Source organism: Acomys minous (genome assembly GCF_964271855.1).
Source record: "Acomys minous genome assembly, chromosome: 12".
NCBI classification, from domain to species: domain Eukaryota; kingdom Metazoa; phylum Chordata; class Mammalia; order Rodentia; family Muridae; genus Acomys; species Acomys minous.
In genome coordinates this window covers 19,323,184-19,342,621 of record NC_140493.1, presented here as the reverse complement: position 1 = coordinate 19,342,621, position 19,438 = coordinate 19,323,184, and the positions used below count along the sequence as shown (strand labels likewise).

Below are 19,438 nucleotides of genomic sequence, written 5' to 3'. Positions count from 1 at the left end.
AGCGGTCATGTTGGCAGTTCTTTACTGCACTCATTGCATAGAGCCATCACCACCATCACCATCATCTCACACATCACCACCATCACCTCAGACATCACCACCATCACCTCAGACATCACCACCATCACCATCACCTCAGACATCACCACCATCACCCATGACCAGTGCTTTGTGGTGCTGCCAACCAATCCCCGGGCTGTGGCAGTAGGCAGGTGCTCTGCCACCGAAGTATAGCACCTGTTCCTTAAGAACAGGAAAATTGGGCTGGAGAGATGGCTCAGTGGTTAAGAGCACTGACTGCTCTTCTAGAGGTCCTGAGTTCAATTCCCAGCAACCACATGGTGGCTCCCAACCATCTATAATGTGATCTGATGCCTTCTTCTGGCCTCCAGGGGTACAAGCAGGCAGAGAAATGTATACATAATAAATAAATAAATCTTTAAAAAAAAAAAAGAACAGGAAAATGGCCCAGCATTGTGCAACAACTAAGGCCTGGGCTGGGCTTTTCCTACTAACTTACACACAGATCTTATCATTTGCTCTCTGAGACAGAATGGCTAACTGGAACGGCAGCTTTCCCTGGTGACACTCATTAGTGGGTTTGGTCACAATATCAGATCACTCTAAGAACCAAGACAGAGACAACATTCAAAGATGGACCAGGGCCCTCAGCACGTTACCTAGTGTGGCCTTGCCAGGGGCGTTCAGACCTTCCACACTTGGCCCCTGTTCTGGCCCACCTGCAAATGTAAAATACTGATGTTAATGCAGAAAATATTCCTGGCCAATTTGCCATTGAGTGTGGGCTAGTTCACGCTGTTCAGTCTTGTGTCTCACCTGGGTATGCCAATCATCTTGCTTTTCAGCTCCGTGATCTATTTCATCTTTGTAATTATTTTTTTTATGGCGCCCCAAGCTGGTGCTTTCTCACTTAGCTACACCCTCACTCCTTATCAACATTTAAAGATAGCGGTTTACTATGTGAATCAGGCTGCCCAAACTCCTAGACAAGCTTGCCTCAGCCTCCAGGGCCCAGGGATTAAAGGATTAAAGGTGTGTGCCACCACCTGGGCCTTCATTTATTTTTGTTTTTTGAGACAGGGTTTCTCTGTGTAGCCCTGGCTGGCCTTTGAACTCACAGATCCGCCTGCTTCTGTCTCCCGAGTGCTGGGATTAAAGGCATGCACCACCACGCCCAGCTTGGACCTTCATTTTTAAAAATATATTTTCTTTTCATTGCCATATAATAATCATATGTGAAGCTGGGTGTGGTGGCACACAGAGGCAGGTGGATATATTAAGTTCGAGCCCAGGCTGGTGTACACATTGAGTGCAGGACAGCTAGGACTACAAAAGAAACCCTGTCTCAAAAAAAACAAATGGCTGGAGAGATGGCTTAGAGGTTAAGAGCACTGACTGCTCTTCCAAAGGTCCTGAGTTCAATTCCCAGCAACCACATTTTGGCTCACAACCATCTATGTGATCTGCTGCCCTCTTCTGGCCTGCAGGCATACATGCAGACAGAGCAATGTATACATAACATTACCAGCGTCTCTCTGTGAGGCGCATGAGCTCGCTCTCTGTTAGAGCACCAGGGCACTGATGGCTGCAGCTCTCCTAAGCTGCTGTGAAGCAGCTGAACTCCTGGCTCCGGGACCATCCTCCCCACAATCCCCTCTGTCCTGAGCAATCTGACTTAAAAGCGCTGTAAGAGCTGGGTGTGTAGGTGTCCTCCTGCAGTCTCAGCCCTCAGGAGGTGGAGGAGGGACAGCCAGACGTTCACACTCATCCTCAGCTAGAGAGCAAGGGGGAGGTAACCTGAGCTACAGAGGCCCCATCTTAAAAAAAAAAAAAAAACCAGAAAAGTCCATTAAAATGTAAATGTACGTTTATAACAGTGGTTTTATAGAGTGAAAATTAATGATCTTCTCAACTGATACCATCCACCACTCTCCTTGTTTTGGACAGGTTTCATATAGCTCAGGCTGGCCTTGAACTCCCTGCGTAGCCAAGGATGACCCGGAACCCTGATCTTCCTGCCTTTACCCCAGTGCTAAGACTGGAGGCGTGTGCCACCAACCTGGCCTCAGAACTCTACCTCATGATACGGTGTTTTACAATGAGGCACTGAGTTACTGAGGGCACATGGACTACAGGGCCCCCCTCCACTGGGATACCTGTCACAGCAATCTCTAGAACAGGGTGTACTGTGATAGTCAGGAGACAGAGTACAGAAGGCAGCCATGCTGGGCGTGGCCAATGGCTGCACTTGGAGCTGCACCTCCTGGAGAGAAAGCTGGGAAGCAATGGGTTGGGGGTGGGGGGCAGAGAGGAGGAAGAAGCCAAGCCAGATGCCTGTCTTCCCCCACAGCATCTCAGTCACAGAGAATAAAAGGATGCCCACAGGCGGTAGCCATAGGCGGAAAGCAGCCGTGCTGGAGACACCTGAGAGTTCTGACCCGTGGGCTGCCCACTTCTTTCCCAGGAAACAAAAGTCTGTGCTGCGGCTTCTAGAGCTGCTCTTTCCTGGCACACTTCTCGTGACAGACAGCACCAACTTTAGTCTTTGCATTGCAATCCATTTCAGACACTGTCTTACTGTGTCCCCAATCCAAAGGCTGGTACTGAGCCTCCATAAGGCAGCACATCTTTTCTGGTTCCCACATCCCAAGTTCATTGCTTGGTGTCAAAGCATATTTTATTGTTAATTTACTAGAACATTTGGGCTGATGAAAGATGCCCAGCTTTAAAACAGAAGGGGCAGCTATATACACTACCTAGGTCATTTCTAATACAGAAATTATTGACAACATATTTACAATAAATATATACCTGGGAAGGTGGTACACCTGAAATCCCAGCACTCAGAAGGTGGGAGGCAGGAGGATCAGGAGTTTAGGTATCCTCAGAGACCTAGTGAATTTTTAGACGGCCTGGGCTACATGAGACTGTGCCTCAAAAAAAAAAAAAATCAACAAATAGGGGGCTGGAGAGATGGCTCAAAGGTTAAGAACCCTGACTGTTCCTCCAAAGGTCCTGAGTTCAATTCCCAGCAACCACATGGTGGCTCACAACCATCTACAATGAGATCTGGTGCTCTCTTCCGTCGGGCAGGCACACATGCAGGCAGAATATGTATAAATAATAAATAAATACGTCTTTTAAAAAACCAACAAATAAACAAGATTCTATAATATAGTCACCAAGTATGAGTGACTTATTAATGGTGAAATACTTTAAAACGTATTAATTAATAAGTTAATTATAAATTAATAATGTATTAATTTAATAATTATTAATTTATTAATAATAAAACTTATTAATGGTGAAATACTTTTAAAACTGGGAAATCCCAGTTTTAAAACTGAAATCTTACCAGGCATGGTGGTGCACTCCTTTAATCCCCGCTCTCCCGAGGAAGAGGCAGGCGGATATCTGTGAATCAGAGGCCAGCCTGGTCTACACAGAGAGTTCTAGGCCAGCTAAGGCTACACAGTGAACCCTTACTTTTAAAAAATTTTTAACTAAATTTTAAAAGAACCCTAAAGTCTTGTTTTCTAATTATAAAGGTCCACACTTCAATACTGTATCCAAACAGAAACTAATAACCTAGTTACTCCATCTTCTAGTCACCCTCTTGGTGGGAGCCTTCTAGAACGTCTTCAGGGTTTCTACTGTAACTTTGGCAGTTTCTTCTTGGCCACTAGACCACAGAACAGTGTTCTAGGATGACCCCATTGACCCACCTTCGTTCTTTTCTGGAGTGGTTTCCAAGCCCCACGCTGTTGCAGGGGCTGGCTCTGGCTGGGCTGATGCCCACAGGGTACCACTGACCTGCAACGGGTGAGAGAGGTCATTAGCACGAAAGCAAGGACTCACCACTCACAGCAAATTTCATGGGGTGGGGCGGCAGCCCAGCCTCTCCTGCGCATATGCCTCTCCCCAGTCCTGCCTCAGCGTGTAATGGTCTCACTTTCCCATCTTTTTTTTTTCCTTTTGTTCTTTTGAGACAAGTATCATGGGTCACAGACTGACCTAGAACTTGGTACTGTGGTAGAAGATGATCCTAAAATATTGATTTATTTTTTCCTTTCACCTCCCCAGTGCTGGGATTACGGATATGCAAGGCAGCTCCTAGTTTGTGTAGTGCTGGGGCTAGAACACAGAGCCCTGGGCCTGCTTTGACAAACACTCTACCAACTGAGCTGCACTACAGCCTTCTCCCTTCTAGGGTTGTTGTTTTTTGGTTTTGCCAGACAGAGTTTCTCTGTATAGCCCTGGCTGTCCTGGACTCGCTTTGTAGACCAGGCTGGCCTCAAACTCATAGAGATCCGCCTCTCCAGTGTTGGGATTAAAGGTGCGTGCCACCATGGCTGGTTGGAATAATTTCATATTTATATGAAACTGAACCAGATCACACAGAACACCCCTGTGCACCCAGCCCCCTCTGGCATTACAATGCCTTGCACACTTGTGCGAGTGGGAACGTAGCATAGATGCAGTGCCCCTAGGCACGGAAGGCTTTACATGGCTCTAGCCCTTCTCCCCTTGGAGCCGCTGGAGGACCAAGCAAGGAGCTCTCATGACTCTGAGCTTATGATCATTTCTCATGGCTTTGAAACTTTTGAAGGGTGCTGTCTAGTACAGCCTGGTTCTTTTTTGTTGTTTTTTGTTTTTGTTTTTGGAGGCAGGGTTTCTCTGTGTAGCCTTGGCTGTCCTGGACTCACTTCGTAGACCAGGCTGGCCTCGAACTCACAGTGATCCACCTGCCTCTGCCTCCCGAGTACTGGGATTAAAGGCGTGTGCCACCACCGCCCGGCTACAGCCTGGTTCTTTCCCTGACTGTGTCAACAGGACTCAACCCAGAGACAGTGGAGACAGTCCCTTAACCCTCATAAGTGGGACAGTTTCCTTCCTTTCCAGTCTTGAGAGGTCTCCTGGTCCAACCTGCACTTTTTACATTTTTCTTTAAATTTTGAGTCAGGATCTCTCTGTGTAATAGCCCTGGCTGTCCTGGACTCTCTTTGCAGACCAGGCTGGCTTCGAACTCACAGAGATCTACCTGCCTTTGCCTCCCAAGTGCAGGGATTACAGGCTTGCTCCCCACACCCGGCTGGAACAGAGCATCTGAATGAAGCACCACACTCCTACACTCAGAAGCATCCTGCTGTATCAAGACCTAAACTCAGAGGCAGCTATTACTTGCTTTCCTGGACATGCATCCCCCTCCTATGAACTGTGAAAGGGTTTACTCCTGGTCCCCATGTTAGACCCTAAGCCAGAAGCTATGTACGGAGAACAGCACCAGAAACTTGTCAGGCAGTGTACAGTCTGCCGCCATGAATGGTTGATGCTGAAGGCCAGTCTCACCCTGGGTTCCTTATGACACTTGCTTGGCCTGTCTTACTGAAATATCTCAAATGCATGCTTGTTACAACATTCAGAATTCAAAATTATGGGAAGTAGGGCCAGAGAGATGGCTCATTGCAAGAGCTTGCAACGCTCATGCAGAAGACCCAAGTTCAGTTCCTAGAACCCAGGTAGGGCTGCTCACAACTGCCTATAACTCCAGCTCCCAGGGATCTGCCACCCTCTTCTGGACTCTGTGGGTACTGCACTCACACGCACATACTCCCCTTACACACTTACACACACACACACACACACACACACACACACACACATATTTAAAATCAACTTTGAGAACAAAGCAACAAACTTACCTCCAGAGAGGCATGAGAAGCAAAAAAGTCTTCCTCCTTTGGAGGTGGGGACACAGGTGGGGCTGCACAGCTGTCAAGCCACAGCTGGAAGGAAGACAAAGCAGAGCTTAGCAGAGAATTTGCCTCAGCTCTCCTCTGAGGCTTGCAGCAGACGCTGCATCTAGTCTCTCACCCACAACACCAGAGTGTGCTCACAAAGGGCCCTGAGCATGCTGTGGAAAGAAGCGATCACTCCAGAAAGTTCCACACCCCCAGGTCAAGGACCCCAGCTCCTGAAACCCTTTCAGAAGTAAGTGTAGGTCTAAGCCACAGTGAGCTGGCCCATCCTGTTCCACACCCAGGGTTTCCTCCTCACTGAAGTCACTTGCGACCTCAGCTCAGCACTCCTGAGGTTTTCCATCCATCTCCAGGCACGCAGCAAACCCAAGCCATGGGAAAAGCATGTTCCTGGGCGAGGCTGGACCAGGTGCACTGCCTGCCCTATGCTCACAAATGAGTGGTTCTCCTGTCCCCTCAGGGGACACCTTCCTCACTGTCATGCTTTTTACTCTATTGATGGTTTCCTTGTTAAACCTGGCCCCAGGGGTAGGGCTGGGCAGCTGTTTAGGGCTCCCAGGCTCCCAAGGGCTGAGATGTAGCTTCCTGTTCAGCCCCAAGCGGTGTGTGGTCAGTGCTCACTGGCCACAGTACATATCAAACAAGGCTGGTAATTAAGTAATTACTTCTTTTGAAGCATGAAGCTGAAGGCCCGTGTCTTTCTCATACTAGGCGACTAGCACGCTATCACCGACCTTGCACCCATAAAGAGGTTCTCCTCCTATGACTGAATGCTTCTCATTTTTGAGCTGCTGACTGGCCTAGACCTCACGATGTAAGATCAGACAGGCCTCACATTGAAGCAATTCTCCTGCCTCTTCCTTCCGAGGAACCAGGATCCTAGCTCTGAGCCACCCTGTTCACTTATTTTAGTCTCCTGAAAGGGGGGGTCTCATAGCCAAGGCGGGGCTTGAACTTGCATTCCTCCTGCTTCTGCCTCCTGAGTACCAACACTGCGTGTGTCAGCCAGCACACTTTGTTAATACAAATGAGGCATCAGTGGAAACACTCTAAGCAAAGTTATGCATTGATTAGTTAATGGAAACACAACCTGTTTATTTATTTATTTATTCATTCATTCAGTTAGTTAGTTAGTTAGTTTTTCGAGACAGGTTTCTCTGTGTCACCCTGGCTGTCCTGGACTCATTTTGTAGACCAGGCTGACCTCGAACTCACAGTGATCTCCCTGCCTCTGCCTCCCTTAGTGCTAGGATTAAAGGTGTGCGCCACCATCCCATGTTCCTTGTCTAAAACCTGGACCTCCTGTGGCTAGGGTCTTGGGGGAACTGTAACTTTAACTAAGAACTCAGCTCTTGCCCCCTAAGAGTTGTGGTCATCAGTCCCAAGGCTGCCGCGTGCTCTGCCTGGGACACACGTGAGATTCCGTGTTCCCTTTGTGCAACATTGCTTGGCTAGCTTCCTGCCCACTTTGTTCCACCATGTGCTGGCTTTCTGCTGAGTCTGCCGCACTCTCCTGCAAACTGTAGATAAGATGTTGCACTTCTTAACACACTTGCCTTGCCTAAGACTCAGCTTATGCAGCATCATGTGACCCCAGCTCCCCTGTGTTCTCCATCTCCTCAGCTCCTGGCCCTCCCGCTTTGGACCCTGTCCCTGAAGAACAACCTGCTGGTCTGGGTCACAGGTGACTTGACAAAGCAGAGTCCTTCTAATAATGAGGGTCCACCACACCCTGCCTCCTCTCGGGAGACTTCAGAGAGATTGAAAAACGTTTTTTACTGACCGAATTTCACCTAAAGGGACTCACATCGGTGCCGTGCTTCCGGGTGGCTTGGGTGGCTAGAGTCTTGACTTTCTCCCTGTAGAGCTGAGCCGCACGGCTGTTGTACTTGGCGTTGGTGTCGTTGGTGGCACACCCGTGTTGGTGGAAAAAGGAAGACTGTAGAGGAAAACAGGCAAGTTAACAGAAACACCACAAGGCCTCACGGTCACAGTGCTGCTGAATAAGGGACTTAAAAAGTCAAGGGAAAATGAAAATAATCAGACATCAGGAAAGTTCTAAAAGAAACTGTCCTTGCAAGAAGGAATCCCTTGGGCCGACGAGATGGCTCCACAGGTAAAGGAACCTGCTACAAAGCTTGAGTTCAACCCCCAGACCCATGTGGTGGGAAGAAAGAATCAACTCCTGCAACATGTCCTCTGACCTTTACATACACACACACACACACACACACACACACACAGAGAGAGAGAGAGATAAATGTAATAAAAAATTAAAGAGAGAATCCCTTCGAATACAGTGACAATATTTTTGTATTTAGCAGTTATTGACAGATGGATGGGCAGATGGATTATTTGTGGGGGGTGCACATGTGGAGGTCATGTGACAACTTGGGGAACTCTGTTGCCTCCTTCCAGGAGGTGGGTCCTTGGTACAGAAGTCAGGACATCTGGCTTGACAGCAAACTGAACCATCTCAGGTCCTAATGTTAATATTTGACAAAACTAGACACAAGGCTAGATCTGAGAGTGAGTACGGTGCCCCTCATATCTCCACCAAACTACCTCAGTCAACTTGAGGTGGGTTTTCTTGGTGAGAGGCGGGGTCTCACTATGTACCTCTGTGAGCTCAGGCCAGCCTGGTCTACACAACATGGACAGCCAGGGCTGCACAGTCACAAAAGAAAAACCAAGTGGGACAAACACAGAGTCTTAGAGAATGAATGACGAATCTTCATAACTGTGATGGCCACGCCTCCACACACCGCCTCTACTCACAGAACTGTATTTCTTTTCTTTTTTAAAAAAATATTTATTTATTATTTCTATATATTCTGCTTGCAAGTGTTGCCTGCCTGCCAGAAGAGGGCACCAGATCGCACTGTAGATGGTTGTGAGCCACCATGTGGTTGCTGGAAATTGAACTCAGGACCTTTGGAAGAACAGACAGTGCTCTTAACCTCTGAGCCATCTCTCCAGCCCCCTCATTTTTGTTGTTGTTGTTTTGTTTTTTCCGAGACAAGGTTTCTCTGTGTGGCCTTGGCTGTCTGGACTCGTTTTGTAGACCAGGCTGGCCTCGAACTCCCAGAGATCTGCCTGCCTCTGCCTCCCTGAGTGCTGGGACTACAGGCGTCTACCACCATTACATGGCTACAGAATCATGTCTCTTAGTACTTAATTTTTCCCTTTAGGAAATACAGAACCCAGCATTTGAGAAACTCTGATTGAAAGGCAATTTTATATTTTGGAAGAAGATATTTTAGACTTAGAATTTTTATTTTAAATATTTAAAGCTAGACACAATTTTTGAGATATATGCTAATATAATATCTCTTCTCCCTTCCTTTTCTTTTCTTCCTTCCTTTCTTCCTTTTTCAGACAGGGTCTCTCCTAGCTGTCCTGGAACTCCCTATGTAGACCAGGCTGTCCTCAAACCCACAGACACCCTCCTGCTCCCTGTCTTCTACTGAGCTTGTTTTTGTGTGTGACCCACTGAATTTAGTTAGGGGTGCCTGCACATGCATGGGTGGAGGGCTACTTACTGGAGCCTGCACAACTATCCCATGGCTACACCACTGATGAAAACAACCAATATATGCATGCGTGCGCGCGCGCGCATGCACACACACACACACACACACACACACACACACACACACACACACACACACACACCCCTTCAAGGGCAAAGTCTCCTTTTGTTTTAAAGCATGCCTGTTCAGTTTCCTTAAACCACTCACACACCGTCCGTTATTTTCTTTAAAACCTGTTTCTGCAGCTGTGTTCTGACTGCAGTTGTTACCCGACACCCAGCACCCAGCCCAACAGGCACTCAAGGGGTTTCTTTTTTTCTTTTTTTAAATTTATGTATTTATTATGTATACAGTGCTCTGCCTGCATGTGTGCCTGCAGGCCAGAAGAGAGCACCAGATCTCATTATAGATGGTTGGGAGCCACCATGTAGTTGCTGGGAATTGAACTCAGGACCTCTGGAAGAGAAGTCAGTGCCCTTAACCTCTGAGTCATCTCTCCAGCCCCCTCAATGGGTTTCTATGCAAACACGGCCTTGGTGTTCCTGCCCATTGAGCCTGCTTTTTGGCCCCCACCCCACCCCACCCCACCCCACCCGGAACCTCCTAAGCACAGCAACTGTAAGAGCAGGAGAGGGCAAGCCAGGGGACTTACGGCATTCGCGTTCCCGCCAACTTGCATACACCGAAGCTGAAACCAGGACCAGTTTGAGTCCAGCTCTGTGGATCTGGGAGATAAGGAGATGTAAAAGCTTTCCTTCTTTGGCATCAAATCACTAACTAAGCTCTCAAACATCTCCTCAAGCAGTGGGATTTAGGGACTTCTGTGTAGTCAGGCACAGTGGTAAGCACCTGTAGTCCCTGCAACCCTCACACCCGGCAGGCAGAGGCAGAGCCTTGCCAGAGTTCCATGTGACCCTGTTTCCAAAACCCCAAGGGTTTTGAGTACCCTGGAGCTCGGGGTGAGTGAGCACTTTACCTGCATGTGTATCTGTGCACCATGTGTATGCCTGGTCCTTCAGAGGCTCTGACTCCCTCGGTCCCCTAGAGCTCCACACATGGGTGAACAGCACATGGGTGCTGGGAACCAAACCTGGGTCCCCTACAAGAGCAGCAAATGCTCTTAACCACAAGCCATCTCCCTATCCCCTTCTATTTTCCTTTAAAATGTATTTTTGTTTATGTACATGTGTGTTGTATGTCACATGTATGCCTATGGATCCTCTGGAGCTGGGGTCTCAGGTGCTTGAGCCACCTGACGTGGGTGCTGGGAATGGAACCTGGGTCTTCTGCAAGAGAAGTAAATGTTCTTTAACCACTTGGCTCTCCCTGCACCCCTTTTAAACAGAGCTCTTAAACTGAGGCTGAGTTCACCCCAGCAGAAGCCTTGGGTAGCACCCACTCCCATAAGAAGAGCTGCCACCCTGCGGAGTCCTATGAAAGCTGAGCACTGAGAAAAAACGTGTTCTTGCTAACCAATGAGGTAGCCAGAAGGTGGCTTATGAGGTAAGGAGGCAGCGGCCTTGTGGCTTCATTAATGGCTACTGAACACAGCACTTTTGTAAGAAGAGTTGAGTAGATTTCAAATGGGTGCTGGAACGGATGTCCCTAAGACATCCCATAACCAACACGTCAGAGGGAAAGAACGATATCACTATGGATGCAGACAGCTCAAGGAGTGCTGTGGTAGGTCACGTGTTTCCAATGTGCTAGGGTGCTTCCTTCAAGGCCAAATGTCCCCTTCCATGCTGGTGTTCTGCCAAGGCTCTTCCCTGGAGTCCCCTGAGTGGGCACCTGGCTGAGTCTGAGCTGGTCATGAGCTGAGTATGAGCAGCCGTGCGATCAGCTCTGCCCGGGGTGCTGGGCCCCAAGCATCATGTCTGGGGTGTCTGTTTTCACCCCCCTCACTTCCTTCGCTGGCTGATGACCAAGGACAGTGTTGAAAACACTTTGTCCTCTGTGAAAATGGCTACCTTGAAACTCAACCTAAAGAACACAAACTCCATTTGGTTAGATATGCCAACCATGGCACACTATTCCTGGTGATCACGTGAGCTACGGCTCTCTGTGTGTGCCCGCGCTCAACTGTGTGCATGTGTGTGGCTGGCAGGGGGAGGAGGAAAGGAAGACAGGATCCAGAGCAGGTGCTTCCATGCCTCATTTGCACACTTGGGGGCTATTTAGACTTTTCCCCAGTGAGCAGCTGTACTTTTGAGTTGGGTCTTGCAGGCTGCTTAGGCTGGTCCTAGACTTGGGAGTTTGAGTGACACCTTCAGTCTCCCCAGGGCTGGGATGCCTTGCATATACCACTGTGCCAGGCTTGTTTGCTTGCTTGACTTTGAGACAGGGTCTCTTTAGGTAGTCCTCACTGGCCTGGACTTCACTTTGTAGGCTGGCCTTGAACTCAGCTGTGAATATCCCAGGTAACATATGCCCTTGGATTTTCTCCTGTCCATGGCCTAGGCAGCTAGCTGCCCTTTGGCTCTGTGCTTTTTAGTTGTTATGTTTTGACTCATCCATAAGTGTGTGACTCATACATTTATGCCTTTTTTTTTTTCTGGTTTTTTGAGACAGGGTTTCTTGAGACTGCCTTGGCTGTCCTGGACTCTTTGCAGACCAGGCTGGCTTCAAACTCACAATGATCCACCTGCCTCTGCCTCTGGAGTGCTGGGATTAAAGGCACATGTACCACGCCCAGCTCACATTTATGACTTTTAAAAGGCACACATTTGAACCCACATGGGCCCAACAGAACCAGCTATCTGGGCTCCAGGCTCCAGGCCAGACCTCCTACCTGGTTTCCTGGAACTGTGTGTGTGGTCATATGCCTTAGAGGTGAACAAGAGGACAGGGGACATGATAAGGAGAGCAGGACAGAACAGCATAGAGCGGTGGAAGGGACGGCTGTGGGGCGCCTCAAGTCCAGCCTTCCTCTACTCTGGACAGGGTATGGCACTGTGCATGAGTGGCTAATGAACAGTCTATGAAAATCATTCTCAAAGGTAAATCTGGAAGCCAAGGAGAGGGGTGGTGGTGCTGGTGGCTCACATCTATAATCATGCCTCAGGAAGCTGAGGAAGAAGATCACAAGTTCAAGGCCAGCCCTGGCCACAGAGTGAGTTTAGAGCCAGCTGGGAGTGGGGGTTGGGGAGGACTGGGGGGGGATATGTAAGAGTCTATCTCAAAATAAAAGTACAAAGAGGCTGGGGATCTAGCTTAGTGATAAAACAGTTGCCTAGCATACATTAGGGTGACACTGTATACATGTGAGTCTAGAGGGGAGTTTTGGTGTCTTTAAAAGCTCAGTTATGCTGTATAAACATGTTTTTGTTTTAATCCCAGGTGTTGGCTACACAGTGAGATACTATCTGAGAAACAAAAACAAAACTCAGAAGGGTCAAAGACATAAATGTAAGACTTGAAGCTATAAAACTCTGGGAAAAGAATAGGATAAAACCTCCCGGCAGTGAAGCTGGACACAGTAGGGCAGCCCTTTAATCCCAGCGCTCAGGAGGCAGAGGCAGGTGGGTCTCTGTGAGTTCGAGGCCAGCCTGGTCTACAAAGCGAGTCCAGGACAGCCAAGGCTACACAGAGAGACTGTGTCTTGAAAAACCAAAATAAAATAAAATAAAATAAATCCACAGGTAGGGCTGGAGAGACGGCTTGGTGGCTAGGGCTGCTTGCTTACTGTTTTGCAGAGGAACTGAGTCTGGTTCCCAGAACCCACGTGACTCACGGCGCCTGTAACATCCGCTCCAGAAGATTGGAGGCCCTCTTCTGGACCCATCGACAAGCACATACACCCACACAGCCACCCACAGACACATACACAAATTGGAACAAAAACAAACAGAACACTCCACATGATAGGACGGGGCTTTTTTTAAACAGAAAAGATGTAGCTATCACTATATCGTTTCCATGTTGTCACGTAAAAGGTCTTGTCAGTTTTTATCCTATAGGGACAAATGCTCCTTTATGGTAGTCACATTGTGGCAATATTTCTTAAGTTAAACTAACAACAAGAGGAAATCGCTCCCACAGTCCATTCCTGGAAAAAGAACAGGGAAACAAGCCAGCTGCTGGAGGAAGTGGCACCAACAGAAGCCTGCGCCCACAGGACGACCTGCAGAAGGTGCCCTGACCAGGGCTCAGGCAGCTGACACAGACCTGGCTCAGCCTCTAGTCCGACTACGGTCCTTTTACTATGTATTATTTCACTTCCCTCCCACCATGGGGCTGCACCTTTCTCTGGTGCCCACAAAGGCCCACAGTGTCAGAAGTGGTAGGACATTTACTCACGGGAGTGGCCAGGGTAGCCCAAGCCTTGGTAAAGAGGGAAGAAAGGCTTTCATAGTATAAACACGTGACATCACCAGCACAGAGCCAAGCAAATGCGTCCACTCTGGCTCTGTCTTGCTAGTGTCAGTGGGGATGGGAGCTGGAGGATTACGCTGGATGCCACGCTGATGTGAGGACTCACACCCTTCGTGTGAACTCTCAACCTTGTATGGCGTGCACAGGGAACCTCCTTCTTTCTTGTGTACTCTGTGTTTTTAGTTTCTTAGAAGGCAGTGGAGGGAACGGAATTGTTGCTTTGAGACCTCCCATCTGACTTTGTCTTCAACATCAAAGCTCTGCTTCTACCACAGGATCTCTCTCCACAGAGGCCCAAGGAGGAAATATCTTGTTTTCCCTGGTTACTAGATGACGCAAGATTTAACACCCCTCCCCCAATTCATGATTATCTCTCATTTTACCTGATATCAAGTCAACATAATAAAAAAGGGAGGGTACAGTCGTTCATGATTGATTTTCTTTTCTTTTTAATTATTTATATTTTATGTGTATGAATGTTTGCCTGCCTGAACATGTGCACACGGAAGAGGGCATCAGGTCCCATGGACTACAGCTACAGTTGTTGTGAGCAGCTATGAGTGTGCTGGGAATTGAACCTAGGACCTCTGGAAGAACAGCATCTCTCCCTCCACTGATGGTTCATTGTCATTGTCAACTTGACTGGATTCAGAATTACATGGGAAACAAAACCCTGGGTGTATCTGTCAGGGAGTTTCCAGGAAGATTTAACTGAGGAGGACCCACCCTGAATGTGGGCTGCACCACTCCTGGGGTCCTGGACTGAATAAAAAGGAGAAATTAGCTGGGGTGGTGGCAGCGGCAGCGGTGCACACCTTTAATCTCAGCACTTGGGAGGCAGAGGCAGGGGAATCTCTGAGTTAGAGGCCAGCCTAGTCTACAGAGTGAGTTCCAGGACAGCCAGGCCTACACAGAGAGACCTTGTCTCAAGAAACAAACAAACAAAAAACAAAGAAATAGAGGTGAATTTCTCTGCATCTGTCCCTGCTTCCTGACTTGGCTGCAATAGGAGCAGTCACCTCACCCCTGGTGCTGTGATGGGCGCCCTCAAACTGTAAGCCAAGCTAACACGTTCTCCTTTAATTTGCTCCTGTCAGGTATTTAGTTTCATCAGAGAGACAAGTACTAAATGAATCCATGTAACAGTATAATCTCTTCAGCCACCGAGTCAGAGTTCACTTACCGAATAAAACTCAAGTGAACACCGAGTGACCGGTGTGACCCTGAGCAGTCGATGCAGAGAAACACCCCATAGGTTATGCTTGCCCAGCTGGGATTCTTGGCGCCACAGTCAAAACACACCTGAAAGGGAAAAAAAAATCCATTATATGTGATTAGCAAGTAATTGACATCAACAGGTGAGTCATCTAGGCAGCTAGAGCACAAAGCTGACGTGAAGGCGGCACAGCTGTCACACTTTAAGCCTTGGCTGTTACAGAGCGTGGCACCCAGAGGCTGGGGAAACTGTCAGCCCATAAAATGCTGGTCTTGTGAGCATGAAGACCTGTGGTCCACCCTAGAACCCACCAGGGAGTGGGGGGAGCATGGCAGCTGGCAGTGGCTGCATGTTGCTAGGGAGGCAGAGACAGATCGCCTACTTGTCAAGTTCCAAGCCAGTAAGAGAACCTGCCTCAAAGAACCAAGGTGGATGGCACTGGAAGAGGTTGTCTTCTGACCTACACACACACACACACACACACACACACACACACACACGTATACATGTGCTTATACACCAGCACACATGTACCTACATATCTGCATAGACATACATACAGGAAGAGAAAGGACGTTACCTGGGTTTTCAAAATCTCAAAGTTTCTTTTATAACTACATTAATTAAATATCTGCCTCAAACACTGCTTGAACATTCAGTAGGAACTCTTAGCCACACCATCACCTGGGCAGTGGCTGTACCCACATGGCAGGCTCCTGGGTGTGAGTCTTCTGTCTCTGTCAGACGCCCAATCAACCTCTACCTCCTAAGAGTCACATCCTCACGTAGTCTCTGCCTCACTTTACCAAAGTGCCTTGTAGAAGGAGGCAGGATTGGTGCTCTACCATTTTTGAGATTAGGTAAGACACCATGGCCTCCTCGGCCCTGGGTCACTACCTCTGGGAGAAACCAGTACAGTTTATCAAGGACACTCAGACTGGGAGTCTGGGGAGAGGCCCAAGGAAGGGGCAAGGAGCTGGGTGAGGCCCTAGCTGAACAGTCAGTGGAGAGCAGAGGCCTGCCCACAGCACCAGATGGAGCGACTGAGTGCGCACGCCACTCAGATGGCAGCTGCTGCATTACAGGCATGACACCCCCACCCAGCTAAGTCACTCCCACTCCTGACCGCAGAACCCACATGGGCAAACATGTCCACAGAGGGAAGATGCCAAGTTTGGGGGTTTCTTCAATGGTCCTCTCTGGAACATGGCACATCCCCCTGTGCTTTTCCAGGTCACTTTGAGAACTATTAGACACACGGCTCCCCTCTGTGGGCACAGAGACCTCCTACAGGGCTGGGCCTTTCCTGTCACCTGCTTTCTCTATTAGCAGCGGTGCTTAGTGCTGGCTGAACAGCTCTGGGTATTTAGCTCCCACGGACCTTGATCGAGTAGTCCTTCCTTATAGCCACTCAGAAAACCTTTGTTAACCAATTAAACAGCACACCTGCTTCTTGCCAGCTCAAAAAACGGCCAGAAGACCTTTCAACAATGTGAGAGAAAACGCTCTATAACACATGCACAGAGAGGTACTTAAAGGCACACAGTGCAAGGCTGGAGAGATGGCTCAGTGGTTAAGAGCACCACCTGCTCTTCCAGAGGCCCTGAGTTCAATTCCCAGCAACCACATGGTGGCTCACAACCATCTATAATGTGGTCTGATTCCCTCTTCTGCAGATAAAGCACTCATACACAATAAATAAATAATCTTTTTTTAAAAAAGAGAAAAGAAAAAGGCACACAGCGCTGGGTCACCGAGAGGGCTCACTGGGTGAAGGTGATTGCTGCCACGCTTGATGACCTGAGTTTAAGTCCCAGATCTTGCATGGTGGAAGTAAAGAAATGAATCCTTTAAGTTGTCCTCTGACCCACACAATAGGCCATGGAGTGCAGGTCATGGTACTCATGTGACCCCACACCACTAAATAAATAAATAAACAGTGCCTTCCAGCTAGGTGTGGTGGCTCACGCCTTTAATCCCAGTACTTGGGAGGCAGAGGCAGGCGGATCGCTTTGAGTTCGAGACCAGCCTGGTCTACAAAGGGAGTCCAAGACAGCCAAGACTACAGAGAGAAGCCCTGTCTCAAAAAAAAAAAAAGCGCCTTCCATGGAGCTTAATATTTATAGTTAATTCAAATCAGATTAGAATTACAAAATTTCCACAAACAGAAAAATTGTATTTAACTCTTCTCAGAACTCCACTCACTTTAGATACATTTTATAAAGTAAAAACTCCCTTAGGAAAGAGCTGCTTCTGGCCTTAGGAAACAAGAGAAACTACTGGCTGCTGAAGGCCATCACACTGGACTCAGGCTGATCGGCGACAGTGGGTGTGGCACGGCAGTGGGCACGGAGAGCAGCCGGCCAGTGACTCACTGTGGTGTTCCCTGGCTGCCGGCTACGTGTCAGGCACTGTGTCAGGAGCCAAGGTACAAAGGAGTGGATGGCATCACAGAGTCTAGCGGTGCATACCGAGACCCAGTCTCTGCCACGCCACGTGCTGGCCTCTGAGAGGCTCACTGTGGGGAGAGATGGGTACAGACATTAAACACTGCCGGGGCAATAGCTCTGGAAGCAAGAAGCTTCTTTGAAGGGAAGTCGAGTGGCCTCAGGGCCCCGCTCGGTCAACTGCCTTCACTGCACACAGACAGCTGCCCCTTGGCACTCACTGTCTAATGGGCAGGACAACTCATTATGCGACCGGGTAGCTTTAGGTGAGCATGTAAGACAAGGTTTTCTATGCAGGGTCAGAGACGGGACACAACCCTGTAGAGAAAGGTGGCAGCAGCGGCTTGTTATGCACAGTCCACAGCAGGCAAGCTAGCAGCAAGTCTGAGCTCTCAAAAGGCTGGCTACTGGGGGAGGGGCTGAGGTGGGGAGGGGGGAACGGAGGGTGTGGGGGAGCAGGGACATGATGAAATGGGTCTGCACTGTGCTTTGATATATGATTCCAAACATGAGGTTTTTCTAAGGGGAATTCAGTTTGTAAGGAGGCAAAAAGGAACAGCTTTTAGCTGACCATGTTTGGCTGGATGATAAGAATTTTCTTACAGAAACAATAACTGCTAATACAACACCTTCACAGAACCCCGTAGGAAGAGGTTCATCGCCTCAGCCCCACTGACCATGACCCCTGGGAAATCACCTGCCACCTTGGCGGGCTTGTGGGAGGCTGACTGTTCTGCAGTTCCATGTTGGCACACATGATGCTTTTCTCTTTCTTTGTTTCTTTCTTTTTGAGACAGAGAGTTCACCTTGGCTGTCCTGGAACTTGCTCTGTAGACCAAGCTGGCCTCGAATTTACTGTAATCCGCCTGCCTCTGCCTCCCGAGTGCTAGGACTAAAGGCGTGCGCCACCATGCCCGGTTCCTTGATGCTTTTCAAACGAGGGCATAACCTCTCTATTTTCTGCATCTTACAAATAGCTGGCCTTTGCCATCATCTGAGAGGGAAGAAGGAGTCAATCAAGCATCACAGCTGGGAAGCAAGAACCAGAGAAGCAACGGTGAGGCATGCCTGGGAAGTGGAGGCAGGGGACCAGAAGTTCCAGGCTGTCTTCAGCTACACAGAGAATCTGAGGCCAGCCTGGGGATACCTGAAACTTTATCTCAAAAGAAAACAAAGCCAAAGTAGGCACTGGACCTTAAATGGTGTGTGTTCTCGGAACACACCATTTGACTATCTCTCACACCAGGGAGCACAGCATCATAAAGTCCTTCATCTACTTCAAAAAATTAATTTATTGGCTGGGAGCGGTGGCGCACGCCTTTAATCCCGGCACTCGGGAGGCAGAGGCAGGTGGATCGCTGTGAATTCGAGGCCAGCCTGGTCTACAAAGCGAGTGCAAGACAGCCAAGGCTACACAGAGAAACCCTGTCTCGAAAAAAAAGTAATTTATTTTATTTGCGTGTGTTTTCTCTATGTATACTGGTGCCCACAGATGCCAGAAGGGGGCATTAGATCCTCTGGAGCTATGCATGGCTGTGAGCTGCCGTGTGGGTTCCAGGGACCAAGGCTCTGTCGAAGCAATAAATGCTCTTAACCACTGAGCCAATCTTTCCAGCCTCCCCCACCTACTTTTTAAAATATTTTACTTAAAAACATATATATTTTACTTTTAAGTGTGTGTGTGTGTGTGTGTGTGTGTGTGTGTGTGTGTGTGTGTGTGTGTGTACTTGGGCATGAGTACAGTTGCCCTTAGAGACATCGAGTCCCCTGGTGTTGGAGTTCCTGGCAGTTGGGAGCCATCTGGTATGGTACAGGAATCCCACTCAGGTCCTCTGCAAGAGCAGGGCGAGCTGCTCACGGCTGATCGGTCTCTCTGGCCCCACCTCTTCTATTTTCCATTCCTGGCTGCAGGCTCCTGGAAGGCATGTGTCAGGTCTACACTTTTAGTGTAGTGTCCTCAGTGTGTTACCCAGCACTGGAACACGTTGGGTGCCAAACCCTGAGGAGCAGCCCAGGACAGGAGAGAGCCTGTGAACATGGATCTGTCATTCAAGCAGACTGTCATCACATCCAAGGGAATCTGGACAG

The 19,438-nt window shown here is 48.7% G+C and overlaps 1 protein-coding gene across 4 annotated transcripts in view; it reads right to left on the bottom strand.

Moving 5' to 3' along the window:
• The window catches only part of ARFGAP3 (ARF GTPase activating protein 3), a 48,566-nt gene that overhangs the window by 25,494 nt on the left and 3,634 nt on the right, over window positions 1-19,438 (bottom strand). For all 4 annotated transcript variants that reach the window (XM_084748363.1, XM_084748365.1, XM_084748366.1 and 1 more), the window contains exons 2-7: window positions 14,871-14,989; window positions 9,966-10,038; window positions 7,588-7,719; window positions 5,724-5,807; window positions 3,747-3,834; window positions 681-740 (exon numbers count right to left, since the gene is read on the bottom strand). In XM_084748363.1, the coding sequence (XP_084604489.1) occupies window positions 681-740; window positions 3,747-3,834; window positions 5,724-5,807; window positions 7,588-7,719; window positions 9,966-10,038; window positions 14,871-14,989 (556 nt within the window). The remainder of the gene's footprint in view (window positions 1-680; window positions 741-3,746; window positions 3,835-5,723; window positions 5,808-7,587; window positions 7,720-9,965; window positions 10,039-14,870; window positions 14,990-19,438) is intronic.